The 21908-nt window shown below is 41.1% G+C and overlaps 1 protein-coding gene across 1 annotated transcript in view; it reads right to left on the bottom strand.

The window, feature by feature from the left end:
• Positions 1-12219: 12219 nt before the first annotated feature.
• The window catches only part of LOC116252842 (protein SUPPRESSOR OF GENE SILENCING 3 homolog), a 28514-nt gene continuing 18825 nt past the window's right edge, over positions 12220-21908 (bottom strand). Inside the window, exon 5 of the mRNA XM_050077498.1 lies at positions 12220-12563. Within this exon, the coding sequence (XP_049933455.1) occupies positions 12320-12563 (244 nt within the window). The 3' untranslated portion in view covers positions 12220-12319. The remainder of the gene's footprint in view (positions 12564-21908) is intronic.

Below are 21908 nucleotides of genomic sequence, written 5' to 3'. Positions count from 1 at the left end.
TTCCCCATGGTGTGGCTTCAGCCTGGTAACATGAAATACCGAGTGTACCTGTGCCTCTCTTGGCAATCCTAGGTGATATGCCGTTTTTCCCATTTTCTGCAACACCAGAAATGGTCCATAGTAACGAGGAAGGAGTTTGGAATATGGTTGTCTCATTAAAGACTTCTGCTTCAAGGGAAGTCTCTTTAACCAGACGTACTGGCCCACCAAAAATTCTTGGTCCTTTCTACCTTTGTCGTAGACTAGCTTCATTTGATTTTGCACCTTTGCGATGTTTTGTTTTAGGGAGGTTAAAACCTCCTCTTTGGTGCGCAATTCACAGTCCACGTTATCTTCAACAGTAGTACCTCCCTCATATCTTGATATTAAGGGAGGAGGAAATCCGTAGACTGCCTCGTAAGGGGTCATTCCTGTGGATGAGTGCCAACTGGTGTTGTATGACCACTCAGCCCAAGGCAAAAACTTGACCCAAGAAGCGGCTCTCACCTGCAAAACACCTGAGGTTGGTCTCAATTGACCGATTAACAATCTCGTAGTATATCGTCTATATATATTACACAATTTCTTAACCCTTTAAACTGTTCGTCCATGAACCTTTGGAATCTTCTAGGAGCGTTTTTGTATCCAAATGGTGGTACATTCCATTCATAAAATCTGTTTGGAACTGTGATTGTTGTTAGTTTTTTACTTTCTTCTTCAAGTTTTAAATGGTAAAATCCACTTTTGCAATCAAATTTACTAAAATATTGGTATCTTGATATTTGTTTAAGTTTTAGTATTTTATTTGGAATTAGGTCGTAGAAGGAATATATTAAGGCCCTAGGTACGATTTAGCAAACGAGCTTAGGTGGTGAGCCGTGCTGAACTGAGGGTTCGTACCTAGGGCCTTCATATATTCCTTCTAGAATGCACTCATGAAGATAGAATCCTGTCACATACTATTGACTGAGGCATTCTGTGAAGTTTGCCGATTTGTTCTTGGAATACGTTGGCCACCATAAGCCGTTGGTACATGCGTGGCAAAGGTGCAAAATGATTGTACTTTGTCAGTTTGTCTACCACAACCAAGACTGCCTCTTTACCTTTCGATCGAGGCATTGCATCAATAAAGTCCATGGTAACATCCGTCCATGGTCTGGTAGGAATGTGGAGGGGATTGAGGTGTCCAGGAGGCTTGATAGCCTCATATTTCTCCCGCTGACATACGGTACAATGGCAGATGTACTTTTTCACATGGGCCTTCAGTCCTTGTCACTAGAACTGTGCCTTGACTCTACTGACGGTCTTCGCGACCCCTTCGTGTCCTGTAGCGGGAGAGTCATGAAAAAACTGCAGGAGCTCATGATTTAGCTCTGAATTAGGAGGAACCACCGCCCGATTCTTTTAAATTGCCCTTGAGGGTATGGATCCTGGGTTCTGGGAAACCGAAGTTTTGATCAATCTCAAGTTCTGATCTGCCTGTTGTTCTTCATAGAACCGGTCCCACATATTCGTGTATGCCACTGATAGTGTCATGAATCATTCAGTCAACCTCGACAATGCATCAGCTGTCGTATTCTCCGAACCTTTCTTATATTTTATTTCGAAGTCATAGCCCAGAAGTTTAGCCAACCAACGCTGTTGAGTTGGCGTAGATAACTCTTGCTTGAGCATGTACTTCAAGCTGTTTTGGTCCGTTTTTACGACGAACTTGTGCTCAATTAGGTACGGCCTCCATTTTTTCACTGCCATTACGATTGGTAAGAGTTCCTTCTCATAAGTAGGGAGGGGTTTTGCCCTACTGGTTAGGGCCTTGGACATATATGCAATCAGGTGACCATCTTGGCCGAGTACTGCTCCGATCCCAACATCACATGCATCAGTTTCAACGGTGAATTTCTTGTTGAAATCGGGTAATGTAAGCACAGGCACAGACATAAAGACTGCTTTGAGTTTGTCAAAGGTTGCCCTAGTCTTCTCGTTCCACTGAAAGACTCCTTTCTTGAGCATTTGAGTTAGGGGTTGGGCAATGATGTCGTAGCCCTGAATAAATCTTCTGTACTTACCCCGTTAAACCTAGAAAGCCTCTCAATCTTTTCAAATCCTTAGGTAATGGCCATTTTTCCATGGCAATCAACTTTTCAGGGTCTGCTTGAACTCCCTCTTGAGACACTATATGCCCGAGTTAGCAAATAGATGATTGTCCAAAACTGTATTTGGACATCTTGGTGTATAACTTATGTTCCTTGAGCACTTGCAAGACTGTAGCCAACTGAAGTGTGTATTGTTCCTCATCTTTACTATAGATTAAAATGTCATCAAAGAAAACAAGGATAAAATCCTTGAGGTACTTCTTGAAGACATCATTCATGTACCGTTGGAAGGTAGCGGGTGCATTTGTCAACCCAAAGGGCATGATTAGGAATTCATAATGTCCATCATGTGTCCTAAAGGCTGTCTTGGAAATGTCTTCTTTGTGTATCCAGATTTGATGATAGTCGGCCCTCAGGTCTATCTTAGAGAAAATGGTGGCGCCGGCTAGCTCATCCAAGAGCTCATCGATTACAGGTATTGGGTGTCTGTCTTTAACTGTGGCTTCATTCAAGGCTCGATAGTCTACACAAAAGCTCCAGGTATTATCTTTCTTCTTAACCAAAAGGACTGGTGAAGAAAAAAGGCTGCTATTGGGATGAATAATGCCACCTTCGAGCATTTCCTTGACAAGCTTTTCGATTTCTGCATTCTGACTATACCCGTATCTGTAGGGTCTAACATTTACAGGTTCTGCACCCTGTGTCATTATAATCTTGTGGTCGTATGCCCTTTGAGGGGGCAATCCTTTGGGCTCTGCAAAAATATCCAGGAACTGCTCCAAAACAGTTTGTACCTTCTCGGGTACTGTTTCTTCTTTTTGCTCTTTTAAAGTGGGAACATTGGTTGCCAGCGTGACAACCCAATAGGCTAGCTGCTCCAAGGTGAGAGCTTTAAGTGCAGCCATGGGACAAATTGTACTAACGAGTCCCGTGAGAGTGACCGACTCGTTGTCCCCTTCTTGAGTGAGTCAAGGTCATCTTAAGATTCTTAAAATCCCAAGCAACCACTCCATATGTCGCGAGCCAAGTCATTCCAAGGATGAGATCGGCTCCATCCACTGGTAGTACAATCAAGTCGATTTTGAAGGGCTTTTTACGGATCACTACTTCAATTTCTTTGCCCTCATGTGTACTTGATACCCTATCACCATTTCCTACAATGACTGTCTGTGGTGGCGATGGTTCTAACCAGATTTTACACCTCTTGGTTGCCTCCGTACTGAGGAAGTTGTTTGTAGCGACGCTGTCTAGTAGAATCAACACCTTATGACCGTTTATGGTTCCAAAGACCCTCATCGCATTGGGTTTGAATGGGTTAGTCATTGAGTGGAAAGAAGCCTCTTCAGACTCCTACTTAGCTTCGGTTTTGGTGACCGTAGGTTTGGGAGCTTCCTCTTTCTTTTCTCCATCTTGTTCCTCTTCACTGGAAGAACTGGAATCCGATCTGCTCTCACTATCATCGCTGTAGCTATCAACCAATTGCAGCTTATTGAAGGACTTGCATTGGTGGTTCTTGTCCCACTTCTCTTTACATTTGAAGCACAATTTCTTGAGCCTCAACTCCTCCATTTGTTCTAGGGTTATATACACGGTTGGAGGCTTGTGGCTAGGGCTGCACACGAGCCGAGTCGAGCTCGAGCTCGGCTCGACTCATGTTTAGTCAGCTCGAGCTGGAAACGGGCTTCATAGCTTCAACTCGAGCTCGATTCGAGTGACTGTCTTCAAGCTCGAGCTCGACACGGGCTTCATAGCTTCAACTCGAGCTCGACTCGAGTGACTGTCTTCAAGCTCGAACTCGACTCGAGTGATTGTCTTCAAGATCGAGCTCGACTCGAGTGACTGTCTTCAAGCTTGAGCCCGGCTCGAGCGGCTCGTTTAGGGGCTATTTGATGGCTGGAAACCATGGAAACGGAAAAAAATTTCTAGAAATATATTTTTGGAATTGAGAAATAGGAAAAAAAAATTTCATATTTCCAAAACAAGCTTGTGTTTGTTAAGTAAGAAATATTTTTCCGGAAAGAAATTTCTTCGTTGGGTAGAAATGGAAGAAGGGAAGGAAAGGGAAGGGAAGGGAAGGAGGAGAAGGAGGAGGAAGAAGGGAAGGGAAGGGAAGGAAAGGAGGGAGGAGGAAGAAGGAGGAAGAAGGGAAGGGAAGGGAAGGGAAGGGAAGGGATGGAGGAGGAAGAAGGGAAGGGAAAGGAAGGAGGGAGGATTTTGGGCAAGAGGCGTCAGGCGGTGCCATCGGCGGCGGCGACGGGGGACGTGGGGAGGTGCCCTGGCGTGCCCTCCTCCCCTTCTTCCCCTCTTCTCATTCCCCTTGCGTGCCCTCCTCCCCTTCTTCCCCTCTTCCCCTCTTCTCCCTCTTTCCCTTCTTCCCCTTTTCCCCTCTTCTCCCTCTTTCCCTTCTTCCCCTCTTTTCCTTCCCTCCTCGTGCCATCCTCCCCTTCTTCCCCTCTTCTCCCTCTTCCCCTTCTTCCCCTCTTCTCCCTCTTCCCCTTCTTCCCCTCTTCTCCTTCCCCTCACGTGCCCTCCTTCCCCTCTTCCCCTCTTCTCCCTCTTCCCCTTCCCCTCGCGTGCCCTCCTCCCCTTCTTCCCCTCTTCTCCTTCCCTCCTCGTGCCCTCCTCCCCTTCTTCCCCTCTTCTCCTTCCCTCCTCGTGCCCTCCTCCCCTACTTCCCCTTCTTCCCCTCTTCCCCTTTCCTCCTCGTGCCCTCTTCCCCTCTCCCTTCTTTCCCTCTTCTCCTTCCCTCCTCGCTGTGCCCTCTTCTCCTTCCCTCCTCACCGTGCCCTCCTCCCCTTCTTTCTCCTTCCTTCCCTTCCTCCTCCTCCTTCCTCCTCCCTCCTTCCTTCCCTTCCTCCTCCTCCTTCCTCCTCCCTCCTTCCTTCCCTTCCTCCTCCAACGGTCACAAAAATATTTCCTGAAAAATTTTTCCATCCCTCTGGCTGGAAAAATTTTTCCAGAAATATTTTGCCGTTTCCACTTTTAACGGTAAAAAAAAAATTATAAGTTTGATGAGAAGGAAAAATTTTAAAATTTTGAAATTTTTTTCCACTGCTACAGTGGATTTCCAGGGCATCAAACGGCCCCTTATTGACAATGCCTTCCTTTTTAGCTGGCTATGCATGGGACGACATGGGGACGAGAGCGTATTGGGAAAAGAGAAAAAGGGAAGGAAATGAAGATGTGGGGAGGAGAAAAGGAGAAAAAGGGGCGTGTTGGGAAAAGAGAAAAAAGGAAATGACGATGAGGGAGGAGCAGGCGTGTTCGGAAAAGAGAAAAAAAGAAAGAAAAAAATTAATGAGTGGTGAGGAAAGAGAAACGTAGGTGAAGAGAGGGAAAAAATGGAGGAAAATTAGAAAATTTAAAAGGGTGAATAGAGGGGAAAAAATGAGGGAAATTAGAAAATTTAAAAACGAGTTTAACTTTCAGCTAATTGATTTAACATAACGAGTCGAGTCGAGTTCTTGCAACTCGAACTCGACTCGTTTATTAATTCGAGTTTAACTTTCAGCTCGAACTCGACTCATTTATAAATGAGTCGAGCTCGAGTTGAGCTTTTGTGAGCGAGTTCGAGTTGAGCCCAAGTTGGCTTGACTCTTTGTGCAGCCCTACTTGCAGCCATGTGTGGCCTTGTTATCTCCCTTCTTAGGGTAGGGAGCTCTATCGTTCCCCTTGAGATGGGAACTGGAAGAATATGTATGTTTCTTCTTTTCGAACTTTCAAGCCTTCTTGAGAGCTCTTTTCTCTTTTAATTTTTCCTCAAAATTTGTGCCATGGCGGAGCACTCTTCCAAGCTGTCATACCTCTGTGTCTTCATATCTATTTTGATCTCTTGCTTGAGACCGCCTTTGAACGCACTTATGAGGGACCTTTCGGTCCATTGCACCAAACTGGCAAGCCTTTCGAACTATTTCTGGTATGCTTGTACAGTGGTGGTATGGACTAGGTTCTTCAAGTCCTCGTCATAGTCGATATAGGTGGAGTCTTCAAAGCGAAGTTGAAGACTGACTTTGAATTGTTCGTAGGTGGGATTCGTATATTTGTGGTCGAACCACATATAAAATTCGGTGGCATCTGCTGACATATAAGCTGATCTTGTTTCTATCCATCCGTCCCTGGGGACATGTTGACAAACAAAATATCGTTCCGCCATGAACATCTATTCACGTAGGCCTTCCCCGTTAAACCTACGGAACTCATACCGAACTGTTGGAACCCGTCAGGGCTCTTGCCTCTGTATTGCTCTAGACCTACGGGAAGGGGACTCATCTTCCTCCTCTTCGGACTCGTAATATGTTCGGTTCTGACTTTGGTGGGCAAACCGAGGAGTACGTGTAGATTATGTTGTTCGCCATTTGTTTCATTGGACGGCCGGTTGTGAGGTCCAGGATGAAGTTGTGGACCTTCTTGTCCGTACTTGTTCAATTTTGATCCTTCTAGACTAGTGCCCACATGTGAAACATTATGATCAACTTCATTTATAACCGGAGAGTTGGGATGTTCACCCAAAACTCCTTTGCCCTTACCCATGCCTAGGGTGGTAGGACCTTGGGTAGTCCTCTCGCCCTGTGTGTTAATAGAAGAGGATAGGGCTTGGAACATTGCCCTAAACTCATCCATTTCTTTACGGCGTGCGGCTTCTTGCTGTTTCATTTCTCTTCTTCGATAGGCCTCTTGTCTTTCCATGTCTCTCCTCATTTTGACCATTTCACGTTCTATATGTTGCATTTTTGCCTATGCAACATCTTGGATCTCTACTGAGTCCGTCTGGGTTGGCTCTTCTTACCCTTGAGGATTTCTTGGGCTATTTGCTTTTTAGATTTGCCTATTTGAAGATTATACGAGGACCAACGCCAAGGAAACACGACTAAACTGAAAACAGGAAATTTTGACTCTAGGACTGAAATCCAAATCACGAACTACTGCCACTCAAAAAGAAATCCAATTGCTAATAAAATCCAAAAACGACTTAGCTGCCACTCTTAAGGAAAATCAACTGACGCTAGAAAGCCAAATACATGACTCTTCTACTAACGCTGACAAATTCTGAAACTGCCTATCTGACCACCATGCTGCTGCGCTGCCCGTGTGTCCATAGGCAAGGGAGACGGGTTGGCCTGCCTACTGCCTCGCAGTCACACCGCGCTCTTGGCCAGGCTCAAAGAGCCTAAACCACCGCACCCTCTTGGTGCCTCGGTGACGCATCTCAAGCTTGGCTACCCTTGGGTGTGCGATGTACACAGCCCTAAACTTGCTAAGAGTGAGCAAGCCTAGCAATGAACAACATTCAGAATACCGTGACTGACCCTAGGAAAACCGAAAATAGAACTTCAAGAAAACCACTTACTAGAACCAAATCTAAGAAATCCGTCTGCAATTCTTCCCTCTGAACTGTCTTCAAAGGTCCGTGTGCATGCTCTTGACGGATAAGGCCTCAAGATAGCTCTGATACCAATTGTTCGGACCATGCCGGTTGTGGCTAAAAAGCACGAACCAATCATGAATCATCGTTTCCAAGACCTTCTTGAGGCTAGTCTAAAAACTGAAATTCCTAAACAAATTAATACAGAGATCTACCCTGTCGGACAGGACCCCGACGCAAACCCAATAGGACAATGATACAGGAGAGGGATACCCGAAAACCTAACTACGGCCAAACCTGCTACAAATAACTATGGGGATGTGAAGCAAGTACAAATGTGATCGATACAAATTATCACTCGCAACTCACTCAACAAACCACGACAAACCATGCACTAACAAGCAAACCACACCCGGAACCCACTAGGGAGGCTATGTTTTGTGCGGTCATGTCTTAGGCAAGAGTGCCTCCGAGGTACCACGGTCAATGATAGTGGCCGAAGCCGGGCTCAAAGCAAAAACAGGAATCAAACTAACATGCAACCTAAAAACTACCACCCGCAAGCTACAAGGGGAATGAGAAGGTATACCGGCCAAGGCTAACTTGGCTTCTCATGGAATAGGACCATGGGGAGAAAACCGTATCCCTGGGGATCTCAGCTGTGGTACTAGAAGGCCGACTGAGATGTGCCTCCACGTAGTTGGTTGGACGACGATTGCCGCCTACAGTCGGGACCCGTAGGAGAGGGCCGAGGGGTGCCGGAGTCACGGGCCGAGGATGGCCGGCGAGTTTCGGTTCTTCGTAGCCACCTGCTGCCGAGGTGCCGTGCGTGGGATGGGGCAGCCGCCTGCTGCCTAGCACCGAGAGGAAAGTGGCCGCCGATGGGGAAAGGTTGGGCAGGACAGAACGACCGCCTGTCGCTGGGAATGCAGCCTGGAGTGCTGCCGAGAGTACCAAGGGGGGCTGCAGCCGAGAATTGGCAGTGCCTACCTGTCTATCGCCTGGTGTGGCTCGGTGCCGACGGAGGGAAAGCCCAAGGCCAAGGAGGACCGGCAGGCTTAGCGGAAAGCTAGCCTAACCGGGAGAGAGCCTATTCCTAACTAAGGCTTGGTTGAGGTAGGAGAGGTTAAGGTTCGGTTGGGCTTAGGTCGGATGGGCTGGAGCTTGGAATGGGGGTAGGCTAGGCTAAGAGGTGAGCTCGGAAGAAGGGTGTTAGGTCGGGACTAGTGCTCGGTGTTGGTTATGCTGACCTAAAACCAAACCAGGTTTGACTAGACTAGGCGGGTCCGGTCAATAAGGGATAGGTCTTGCGAGGTTAGGTCGGGTGGGGCCCATGAGCTAAGCACGTGGCTGCTAGGGTTTTGCTAAGAGATGTGAAGGAGGCTGCGGCGAATAACCTTTCTAAAATTGAGAAAGAGGCCACGTGGCGGGGGAGGTTGCCTATATCGGACAAGGGTCAATGATTGGAGGGTGTGTCACCGTCGTCCTAATTTAAGCGGACGATATTGTGGCAACCAGGAGTGGTTTTTGAGAATATTCAAAGGTTCAAGAAGTTCCTCAAGATGATTTTCGACATCAAAGATCTATGCAGGCTCAAGTACTTCTTCTGCATTGATATTGCCCAATCCCAAAAAGAAATCATTTTGTGTCGAAGGAAGGATGCACTAGATATCCTTGAAAAAGATCGGGAAAATTTATGTTTGGCATGTAGACGCTCTAATAGAACCTAATGTCAAACTTGGTGCCTGTATAGAATTTGTTTGGTCAGGAGTGTTCTCTCTCATATCATTCAATACTGAGCTAGAGTGCTGCGACTATCTCACGGAACCGTTTCAAAGCTTGGACAAAGTTTTGACTAACTTTGTTTGGGCTAAGACGAAAGGCCACTGTCATCCCCTCAACATTAGATGGAAGATGTATGCAACTGTTACAAAGAAGGAGGTATCAACATTGAGGACTTACACATCCTCAACTAGGCCATGTTGATTGAGTGGGAGTTCAGGGCTTATTGTGGCGGGTCCTTATGGGCAGAGTTGGTAAGGCAGAAATACCTTAGGCAGAACAGTCGTTGGAGGAGATCGGCCAACAGTTCGGCTTCATGGAATGTGATTCTTTGGGCTTGGTCAAAGATTGGCCACCACGTCCAATGGATCCAGGCGATGGGAGGAGCATTAGATTCTGGTTTGATTCGTGGGGTTGGGGTATTATTAATAGGTGGGTGAATGGGCCTGATTTTCTTGGTGCCGATAGACATCTTGATAAAACTATAGCCCAAATTAAGTTGGAAGAAGATCAAGTGAGGGCTGATGTGGGGCAGTCTATGGTTTTCTCATGTCTTTGATGTTTTGCAGCAAATCTTGGAGCCGGACACTCTTTGGTGGCGTGATATTAATGCCTCTACTCTCTCGTGCATAGATATTTACGACCGGATCAGAAACTTGGGAACTCAAACGAGCTGGAACTCCAATCTCTGGTACTCTAAAGCTCCTCCCAGTGTTGTTTGTTTTAGTTACCCTGTTGCTCAGCACAAGTTAGTCACTTTAGATAGGTGTAAGAAACAAGGGCTGGCCCTAGCCAACCAATGTGTGATGTGCCGGAGGGATGAGAAGTCGACAACCCATTTGCTTCTTCACTGCAGATGGGTCCAAGCCATCTGGAAATGGATTGGGACCAAATCCGGAAGAGGCCTTCCGATAGAGGATGACGTAATCGATACTATGGTCAAGTGGAGGGACAACAGTTTTGCAGAGGATGAAAATCGAACGTTTGGAAGGCAATTCTACCTTTGGTAATTGGTAATGTGTGGAAAATTCGTAATTGGGTTAGACATGGGGAATCTCTCCCCCCTCTGTGAGATAAGCTTTTGATTAATCAGTGCTTACATGAACAAACGATGCTTTGGTTTGCTACGGGTGTTGAAGTGGATGATGGCAGATTCGTTCCCCCTTCAACTTTTTGTGCTTTTGATTAATCAGTGCTTACATGAACAAACGATGCTTTGGTTTGCTACGGGTGTTGAAGTAGATGATGGCAGATTCGTTCCCCCTTCAACTTTTTGTGCTCATCTGGTGGGCCTGCACCAGCCGGATTGTTTTAAAATTGCCTATGGCATTCTCAGGCCAAATATGGAGATTGGTGCTGCAGCTGTTACCACCCTGAGGCGGTTCAATTTTCACAGCTACCTGCATTTCCTAAATGAGATTGCTCTCAGGCTCATGAACCAAACTAATTCAATTCACTTAACAGTTGGACCTCGTTATTGGAGATCACACATTAGAAACATGCTTGCTCAACCTCGCAACGCTGAAACGTCAAACTCCCTTTTGTTCTGCTGCAGTAACTCGTTCGTGTCAAGTGGTTGCCCTTTTACTGAACTCGTGCCCTGTAGGGTCCAAACTTTTTTGAGGTACCATGCCCACTTAATTTGGGCAGTTTCCATTTTTGTTCACTGTATATCGCCAATTTTTAGTTAATAAAATTTGGGGGTGAGCCAAAGGTCAATCAAGAAAGATTTCGATGCCTTGTGCTTTATATATTTTACAGTCACCTACTGTACACGCAAAATTCAAGGATGTCACGTGAATGTTGTTGATCTACCATCAATAATGGATAGATGCTGGGATGATGGAGAAAGTGTTAAATTACTGTGAAGTTAGGGGAAGCAAGAACCGAGGAAAATTTGGAACCAAAAGCCAAAAAATGAATATATGGAACACCAATGACGCGTACAAGGAAGTCCAACCTGGAGCCGTTATTCATTTTTACTTGTTACACCATCTTACAATATAATATTTTTTGTTAGACGAACAAAAGTGTAACTTCAGACATGGAAACCAAAATTAGAGTTGTTTCCAATAATATAGAAACCTTAAATATGTCACCTACTATTACCAAAAAATTATTTCTTGGTGAAATTCCCTTTTTTATAGCAATATTAAATTCTGACTAGAGGCAAAGTGAGTTAAATAAACCCTAAGTCACCGGACTCTTCTATTTTACTGCCGCACCGAAGTCTGCATTGAGTCAGGTGCGCACCGGACATGGGTGCGTCTCTGATTCACACCCGAGCCCTGTTAGAATGTCATATTACTAAATTACTTATATAATATATGTTGTTTTGATATTTTTCTATGCAATACAATTATTCAAGTATGTCATATACATTAATAACTAAATTGTAATAATATGCTTATTCTGTTATGTATATAATAAATTAAAAATAATAATCATAATAAAATACCCTTGTCGCAACGCCGCACTTAAATTTTTTGGGATGTGCCGTTCCGGCACCGGCACCGGCACCCTGCACTATGGTGACATAGAATAAACCATGATCAGCATGTGCGAGGAAAGTACAAGATATATCAATGTGTTTAACAAATTTATAAATTTAATCCCAATCAAATATGAGTGCAATTATCCTAGTAACATTGTCAAGAATATATAATACATCTAGCTGTCATACTTTGAAAGTAGACAATCATTACTGCAAAGTGCATTTTGCAGAAAAAATTGGTCTATGAAACTAATGTCAAATCTCATACTTCATTTTACTTACTACTCATTACAGGTAAAGAAGAATGATACCACATTAGCTACAGACTAAAATCAGATCCACCAAACATTCCACATTAGATGATAACTGAACTCTCTTTCTCTCTCTCTCTCTCACCAAATGAAACGGAAAAGCAAGCTCTGCATTATCAAAAGGAAATGCCAAAGTAGCATGTAATAACTTATGCAGGTTAGACAAGCATGATGATAACAAGGATTTGATAAATCTAAAGCTCCACGAGACGTCTTACAAAAGCAGAAAATAAGTTGCTGGTCATCCAAATATAAAAGAGTTAAATGAGTCTTCACCAACATAATTCAACTTACATTATTAAGTTGAATTAGAACCACGGAATGCTTTCCGGGTCATCTCCATATACTTCTCCTGCAGCTCATTTCTCTCCTTGGCCATCAGCTTCTCCAACGAAATTTTTGCTTCTAAATTTTGTAGTTTAACCTTTTGAAGCTTATGACGATGCTTTTCCAAGAGAGCCTTTCTTTCACACTCAAATTCGTCCAAATCTTTGAAATTCATTTCCGCTTCATTTGCCTGCCTTGCCACCTCTTCCTCAATCCTATGACAGTAAGTTGTATCCTCATGATTTATGCCATTGTCAGAGCTCACAATGAGACAAGCAAGCAAAAACATTTTTGCTCACCGAGCCATGTAAACAAATCAATATTTGATTTTTATATTGGGAAGCTTCCAAACTTGATAAAAAAAAGTCAAATTTTAAAATTAGAAGCATGAAAATTGACTCAAAGGCTACCAAGTATCAAACAACAATCTCGTGGTCGTCAGTTGAAACAGGGCACTAAGCCACATCATGGTGTGTACCACATCCGTCCTGATATTATGTGTTTACAAAAATTATACTTAAACTTTTAAGCGATTTTTTAGATCTATCCTTGTACACCATTGATATGTGGGATCTGTCATTATATCTTCACTAGTAAAAACCTACTCTTAACTGTAGGAAATAAGAGAAATCAACGATTGAAGGGTGAAAATGAATTTTTTTGTTTATCTTTTTTGTGTTAGAAACCCAAAAGCCCTCTTTTTCCAAGCCCCGTATCATTCCCACTGCAAGAAAACTTTCTCCATTCGGGAGTATTCTCCTAAATCGATGATTTCTTGGCTATTTTTTGTGAAAACTAGCAAAACCTCTCCCTCCCACAGCTCTTAAGTGTTTAGAATGGAGGGGAAGCGAGGGATGTTTAAAAATATACACTCAAAAAAATGGACCCTTTTTGCATTTTTAGCCCATATCGTATGATACGGGGAAGTATCACGTGTATCATATGATATGGGCGATACACTTATGGTACATGAGCATATCATGTATAATAAGTATAACGTATAGGTTTTCTAAACATATACGGTACATATTGTATGATGTGGATAACATTGTTTATATTACTAAAAGAACCAATAGTTGACAGAACAGTCTTGGAAGTGTACATCAATTTTCAACTATCCCATTTATATCCCACACAGCCACGCAAAACACAGAACATACTATTTGCTAAACTATGATGAGAGGTACTTTGGTACTATTAAAATTTTTATTAATTTATGAAAATGGCACAGCATTTTAACAAGTTTTAATGATTTCTTGTCAAATAGGGTTATTTAGGTCACTCAAAATGTTACACACATGGCAGATAGATGAACTTCTTCCAGCTGGTAGGCATTTTTGGTATATGTTCCTATTAAAAATAAAGTTAGGCAATTTCAATGACATTATGCACATGTCACCATTAATTAATGCCCTATTTTGAGGATTAATACTCTCTCTCTCTCTCTCTTTCAATTAAGTTAAGCTACAACCTCTCCCTACAGACAATGGTGGCACTTAGAGTCCAGACAATGCTTACATCAACTAATTCATGTCTAAAGGATTAAATTTTGAATATATCTAGTTCCATTTTCAGTGCTACCATTTCTAGTTACTTTCAGGGATCAACCACTGTTAACCAGTCTTTAAAAAATGTGGATAAACTAATTGTACTTCAAATCCTTAAGTTTAAACATTTGGTCAAGGTAACCTCATCACTCATGTTGCATACGTTAACTTAAATTTGGCTTAAATTTGGATGTCTGTAAAGCCAGCACACTTCCTGGGACAGCAAAGAGTAGTTCACCTGATAATATAGCCAGTTAGTACCACGTAAATCTGGAACCAAACTTTTAGAAAACAAAGAGATCTTCAAATGATCTTGACAAAACTTCAAGCTCAAACATTCAAGGTACTTAAAAAACCTGCAGAGAACACAAATATTTGTGAATGAAACTGTATATCATAAACAAGTCACAATGAGCATAAAAAACACACTTATCAAACAAGAACAAGCATAACCCCCATCTCTACAAAGAGTGGGGATTGCCACTACAAAAGCTGTTGCTTCATTGACAAAATAGTCAAAATAAACATAAAAAATCGGAAACAAAGAAATACCTAATATATAGGGGAATTTGATTTTACCATCAAACCGTCAAGCCATTTTGCTTGGAACATGGCTGTGGAACCCAACCATTCGAAATAACCTAAATTATATGATGCAAAAAAAACCATTCAAACTTGTTTTGTGGATTCAATTTTATAAGGTTCAAAACTCAATAGTTTGTGGGTTTTTGGGCATACATATGAATTGTGCAGACCTGTTACGGAGCAAGAAGTTTAGAAGGACGTCTTCTGTTTACCCAATAGAAAGTCTCATGGGCGTGATGGATACAATGCTAAGTTTTTGAAAACTTTTTGGCATATTATAGGTGATGACGTGGTAGCAGCTGTATGTGACTTTTTTCGAACAAGAGAATTAGTTCACCAAGTAAATAGAACTCATATCATGCTGATTCCCAAGGTTGCAAACGCAGTAATTTTGAAAGATCTCCAGCCCATCTCCTTGCGTAATACAATCTACAAAACCATTGCCAGGTCAATGGTGAGGAGAATGAGAAATATTTTGGATAAGATTATTGGAGCAGACCAAGGAGCTGTCTTACCCCAGCGAGTTATTCAAGATCAAATTCTGTTCATACATGAAATGGTGCATAGTATGGAGAATTCAAAGGAAAAATCAGTCTTTCAGAAATTAGATATTTCCAAGGCATACGACAGAATGAGATGAGGATTTTTAAGGAAAGCTAGAAGTTTTGGGCTTTAATGAGGAGTTGATTGTACTGTACTGATCATGAAGTGTCTCACTTCCCCAACGTTGGCTTTGGTGATCAATGGTAGAGAGGGAACACTTTCTGAAAGTGCCAAAGGTATCCGTCAAGGGGTCCCACTTTCACCATACTTGTTCATTATTGCTGTGGAAATACTTGCAAGAAGACTGAAGTGGGAAACCTACATGAAAAGTATCTTGTTACCTAATATTCAAGGGGTCAGATGGCTAGGAAGGGTTCTCTAGGAGCAGAGGAGGATGTTTTCAAATGGGGAGATAGGAAGGGTAAAGCGATGAAGAGGAGGGAGATTTTATATTAAAATTGACGTTCATAAACAAGTTAAAAGATTCACATTTAGGTAATATAAAAATCAATTATTTTTACAAAAAATGACTTGAAATAAAACATTATTTATATTAAATTAATGTTCATAAACATGTTAAAAGATTCACATTTTGTTTAAAACTTTTTTTAACGTGAATTTAAGAGTTTGATTTTTATCCTTTATTTTATATACATACATACATACATACATACATACATACATACATACATACATACATATATATATATATATATATATATATATGAAATGTTTAAATTTTCATTACAAACTGTCACTAATATTCATGTGAACGGTATTTTTTAATGACATATTTTTAATATTTTTCCATCCAATAACATTTGCTACACAACAACATTATATGTATACATATATAAAGAGAATAATTGGTACACCACTAAATCAGGGATAAATACCACGCCACTCAAAATCTGTTGCTAAAACACTTTTTTATATAATAGATCTGCATAGATATAATGTTAAGAATGTTTTGATAGGGCACATATACTAGGTTAGTTTGTTTTTCAGTTTAACTTGTTTTTACAATAACTTTTTCTTTCAGTTTAACACGTTTCTATAATAATAAAAATAAAAATGGATGGCGTTTATTATATCAAATTTTGAACAGTGGAAAAATCAATGCTATTCTTTGAAACAAACTTTCAAAATAGGACTCAATTTTACCGTAACAGCAGATTTAGTTGCCCGCTGTGCGCCCTCACCCTCCTTGAAATGACATAGCAACACGTCAATGAAGTCATGACTGGTAGTCGGAGGTGGACTTCCTTCTCTGGCGATGTTCCTCCACACAGGGGCCAAGGAATGCATCCAGCTCCCCAGTGACCCTTTTCATGGTGCGAATCCACCCTTTGATGTCAAGCACTTCAAGGAACAGGAAAGAGTCCGACACCACAAACACAGTAAAGAGTCTCAGCGCCTCCCAGCTGCGACGGTCAAATTCACATGCCTTCTTGTCGTCTCTGCCTCGGCCTGTGGCATAGTCCTTACCGGCCACGGTCCGAGCCACCATATCCTCATATCCACCTTCACCGGCTGTTGGTCATTGGCAAGCCACAACCTATAGGCCTCACTGATTTGTGCATTGTGATCTCGGATGTGCTATGATCTGCGAAAGATGTAATCTGCCGGTTGGAGAGCATCTCCAACACTGCTATCTTTCTCATCTCACGCCAGTGATCTCCATACAAAGCAAAATGAAACATATAGTCATCATCTACCAAGTACTTGGCGGCTGCACAGAGCGGCCGGTTGCTGAAGGTGAGGTCATTCTGCCAGCTGCTCACAACTAGCATTTGGTGAAAGCAAAGTTGGAGCATCAAGACAGGGCCATACTCTTCATGCCACCGTCAAAAGGTCTCCTTCAGTGCTTGAGACTTAGGGGAGAGCAGGTGCATATGGCCGACAACCGGCAGCCATTCTGCTGGCATAGGGGGCAGAGTTGGAGTGTCTTTTCTCTGCATGAGCTTGGACCGGAGCTTAAAGAGGAACATGATAAAGAAACTGGTGGCGATCAGGAGGGTTGTCATCTCAACGGAGCGAATTAGGAGGGCCATGTTGGTCGATTCGAAGCTTATGACGGAGGCCTAGTGGGGAAAGAGAGAGATTTTGTTCAAGCGAGTGTTTTTCTCCAGCCAAGAGGTCAAACAGCCGTAACTAGAGAGAGGGAGAGAGGGAGAGGGAGAGAGAGTGTGTCACATTTGGTCATAGTTAACATCAATGTGTATATATATATATATAAAAAATGAAAAATGGTGCAAACAATGAAAATGGATAGTGAGTAACCAATGCAACTCTTATCAGTTTAGTACCGATGTTTTCATATATCTGATAGGTGGACGGTGGTTAAAATTTAAAAATGTGTAAACGATCACTCCATTGTAAACCGTTGCTAATTACAGTGGCTGTTTGTTTTTTGTAATAAAATTTGTTAATTTTAATCATCTAGCAACGTCTGAGCATGATTGAATCGTATACAAACTTTTCTTTTGTTTTCTCTTTAGATTTAAATAGGGCTGCACAACAAATCGAGCCAACTCGGGCTCGACTCCAACTCGCTCGGGTAAACTCGACTCGAGATTGACTAGTTTTTTATATGAGTCAAGTTCGAGCTTAAATATAAACTCGAGTATGTTTGATCAGGAGTTCAAGCTCAAGCTCGAAGACAGTCACTCGAGTCGAGTTCAAGCTCGAAGACAGTCACTCGAGTTGAGCTTCTGTTAAGCTTGTGTCGAGCTCGAGTCAAGCTCCAGCTGACTAAACATGAGTTGAGCCGAGCTCGAGCTCGGCTCAGCTAGTGTGTAGCCCTAGATTTAAACACCAACTTCGACACATAAAAGTATCAAAGGGCCAAAGCTTCAACAAGACTCGTGCATGCTAGAACAAAAAGACGGGTTTCCCGTGATTATGCTTTATATATATTTGATTGTTGTGAAGATCTAGGTCCTGAAACAAGTGCAACTGTCATTAGGACAGAGGTAAGAAGAAGAACCTATAAGATTTTTTTTTTTTTTTCAATCAAAAGCCAACTATTGCAAATGAGAATTCTTTGAATAAGGAAAAAGGAACGAAAGAAAAATGCAGTTGAGTGATTATTCCGGAAAAAAAACATCGAATGATAGAACCACCACTGTTGTCTGAGCATGTGTTTGTGTTTTTCAAATTTTCTAAAACAATTTTTGTAGAAAAAATCAATTAAATTCTGGCAAATTCTTATACACAGGCTGAATTTTAAACAATTAGTATCCAAAAGTACTTTAAGCTTAATATCTTCAAAAAATTTTGGGATTTTAATTACAAATTTTCTCGGCAGGACGGATCAAATCTGAAGATTTGAAGGGTACCAAGCGTATCGAAGCAGATGGAAAGCCAAATTTAATTAGGGCTACAATAATGATAATTGTATTTTCATGAAATCAAGTATATACAAGGCATAATCAGAGCAAACCCATCATTTTTGTACAAAATCAGATAAGGACGTTAAAAACAATGAAAGCCAAAAAATAGAAACACATCTTTTTCTCTTTTGAGAAAAACTCTAGAATGAATTATTTATATTTTTATCACGCTTTTACCGTGTTTTTTTCATTATTTTGACGTCATTATGAAAACCAATTTCTACAAAACTTGGTTAAATGAAGTTTTCGTTCAAAGGCCCCTATTACCTGTATGCATTAGTAATTTAATTAATTTAGTTAAAAACAAAAAAATTGGTGATCAGCTAAATCTATTGTGAACTGAGCAAAAATATTTTAAAAGTAGTTCTTAAATAAAAAAAGAAAAATGCATTAAAAATTAATTAAAAGTACATAAAATTTTAGAACATTTAAGCTGACTCAGCCTGATTCACACTATAATGACTTAAAAAATGGCCTATATATATAAACTGTTGACTTTGGCGATCAAAATCTACTTAAGTGTGCTATCTGATCTATAGTAATATTATATGGTTGAAAGAAAAAACAAGGATAAAAATGTGGTAAGTATTTTCATTTTCTGGTATTAGATATTACTTTTTCTTTTCATTGGTTTTCCTCTCAACAATGTATCACGATGGATTGGTTGAACCCCTATCCACTCTCTTTATCCTTTTAGAGAGAGATTGAGTAAGTGAAATTAGTAAGGGCTAGCCACCTTGATGACAGATAGAATAATGAGAAAAAAGGTATATTTGGCTGGGTGGATCTAAAGCTTAAGTCGAAAACCCTTGCCGCAGCCCAAAGCCGGTCTGATTGTTATCGACTCAAGCCCAATTGAGAACTTCATGCCTGTTGGATGCTCCGCCAAATATACGATCAACCGCATTTGAAATTTGTTCTCTAATGTCTGCAAAATCCTCAGCCATCCTGCTCTGTTTTCTTTTCTTTTTTATTTTTTTTTTTATAGAGAGAGGGAAAGTACCTGCTGTTGAAAGATGATGGTTGAGAAAGGGAGCCAGCTACTGGTGTCTTGCCAAGGTAGATGTGAGAGAAAGAGAGAGTGAGCTGATAAAATGGAAATACTTAACAAAATTGGGAACCAAGAAGTCCTCTAAAGAGGGAGAAAAAAAAACTAAATAAAAAAATAGAAAACAGATGGAGTTTCAAATGTGTATATTAGGTAAGTCAAACACTCCTTTCCTAGGATGGTCTAACCCTGCTAAAGTTTTTGGCCAGGTCGACCTGTGGGTCAAATAGCCAGCCAATGCTCAGCCCCTCACCGGACAAAAATCTGAGTGCTACAAAGGAAATAGACATACATATACATATATATAAACCTCAAGTTGAGCCTCCACAAAAATTGACGGTTGCTTATCACGTTCAATTTAGTAGAAATATGTAATCAAATAATTTTGACACTTATCTCCATTTGTTAGGAGTCAAACCGATGAACTAATTTGTGCAAAGACTAGCAAAAGATTAGAAGTTTCTGTTAAAAGTGATTTTATATTTTGACACTTATCTACGCTTATATAGGTTCAAAGGGAAAAAATATTCTATTAATAATATGCTTTTCATTGAAAGCTGAATTGGAGAGCCAGAGCTCGTTATACGTGTCGGCTTGTGCCAGTATAATTATTGACCAAAATGTCTTTTGGTTAATAAAAAAAATTCTTATAAAAAAAAACAAAAAAAAAGTGAAATGATTAAAAAATACATTCTTTTGAATAATTTCTAACATAACCCCCAACTCCTAGTATATGTCTTGCATGCACGACACGCAACTCACTCTCGAAGAGAGAGTAGCCCACGCGCACACGCGCGCTTATTATATGGGCAATGACTGTGAGCTCGACGTACACCTACACCCAGTCAAGAGACGCATCATCTTTTCTCACAAATGGTAATTAATTCATTGAAATTGGCCCACAATATCTAATCTACTAGTGCAGAACACAACGTTTAGATAATTGACGCGAAGGTGAATCATAACTGTAAGTACTTACGATCTTGAAATTAAAATCAACTGCCCACAATGTCCCAATCATCAGACGTGAAAATTCATCATTCATACGCAAATTATATGAGCTAAGTATATGTATATGTGCGTGCAGAATTTGAAATTGTTTTAGGGACACTAGTATGTAAATGAAAAAAAAATATCCTAAATATCAAATAAAGATAAGTTTTTTGTGAGTCAGGACAATTGCCAGGGACACAGGTGGAGCTGAAACTTTGCATTTACATGTTCATTTCGATGGAGCTGGGTCTAGTTATGTGAGGCAGCCCCATCAGACTTTGGTCCTTGTTTCAGGGCCAATTGAAAATTTGTTAATTATATATTTAGTGTCTCATAAAAAAAAAGTTTTAGCTTTACCGGCAATTGTTCATATAGTACCCAAAATTGCCTCTACCCTTTTGTGTATGTGTTTGAACATGTTAAATGACTAAAAATTTTAAATTTGTCGCCAAAAAACAGTCGTTAAACAAGCATTAGCAACTGCTTAAAATGGTGCATCAACAATTCATGGTACGTTTAGTGCATATTTATATGTGGTGCCTTCAATCGCTGATTTTTTTTTACAATTCTTAGCCATCCAGTGCTTTTGAACCCTCATGTAATCGGGTGCGTATGTGTCTGTATGTCAACATTTGGCTTTCCAGTGATTTAAAAATTAATATACGAAACAAAACAAAATCTTAAATATTAAGAATTCATATTTTTTTCAAAAGCCAAATAAGTATTTAATTTGGTACAAGTTTTGGATCGCGTTATATATATATATATATATATATATATATATATATATATATATATATTAATAAAAGTTCTTGTTTATGTTGCAAATTTTCTTACAGTATGTTTGTGTATGAAAACCACTAAATGGGACATCAACGTACGTCAAGCTCATGATGAAGAAGATGTCTTTTGTCTTCTCTATTGTACCACTTTGAATTCAGGGGTGACATGCATGACAACGTGAAGTTGATTAGGGGGAGCTAGAATGAGTGAGTCGAATTAAAGTTTTTAAAATTTTGACATGGGCCAAAATATCATTTTTCAAAATTTTTATACAAGACAAATAAAATTTTCTAAAATTTACATGTAATTTCTTTTTTTAAAATTTGAGGTGGGGCTAGGCCCCATGCAGGCACCCCCTCCTTGGCTCTGCCCCTGAAGTCAACCTATCAACCTATTTGTCCGTAAGGACGAACTATAGCTGGTTGTTTTGATTGTCGTAAACGTTTTTAGTTTGAATTCTCAGTCTCGACTGCAAATATTGGTATAAATGACATTTGAATTGAAGGGTGTATAGGAAGACCACCAAGGCCTTGAAACAACTCCAAACCCTAAAAGCAAAGGGAAAGGATAGGGCGGGGCCAGCGAGCGTAGGTAGGGTCAAAGAGAGAGGGTGCGAGAGAGAGGATAGGGCGAGACGAGAGAGAGGGCGAGAGAGGGGTAGGGCAA

The sequence above is a fragment of the Nymphaea colorata genome, chromosome 4 (genome assembly GCF_008831285.2).
Source record: "Nymphaea colorata isolate Beijing-Zhang1983 chromosome 4, ASM883128v2, whole genome shotgun sequence".
Lineage (NCBI taxonomy): Eukaryota > Viridiplantae > Streptophyta > Magnoliopsida > Nymphaeales > Nymphaeaceae > Nymphaea > Nymphaea colorata.
The sequence above is the reverse complement of the archived record's forward strand: the minus strand, read 5'-3'. Positions and strand labels throughout refer to the sequence as shown.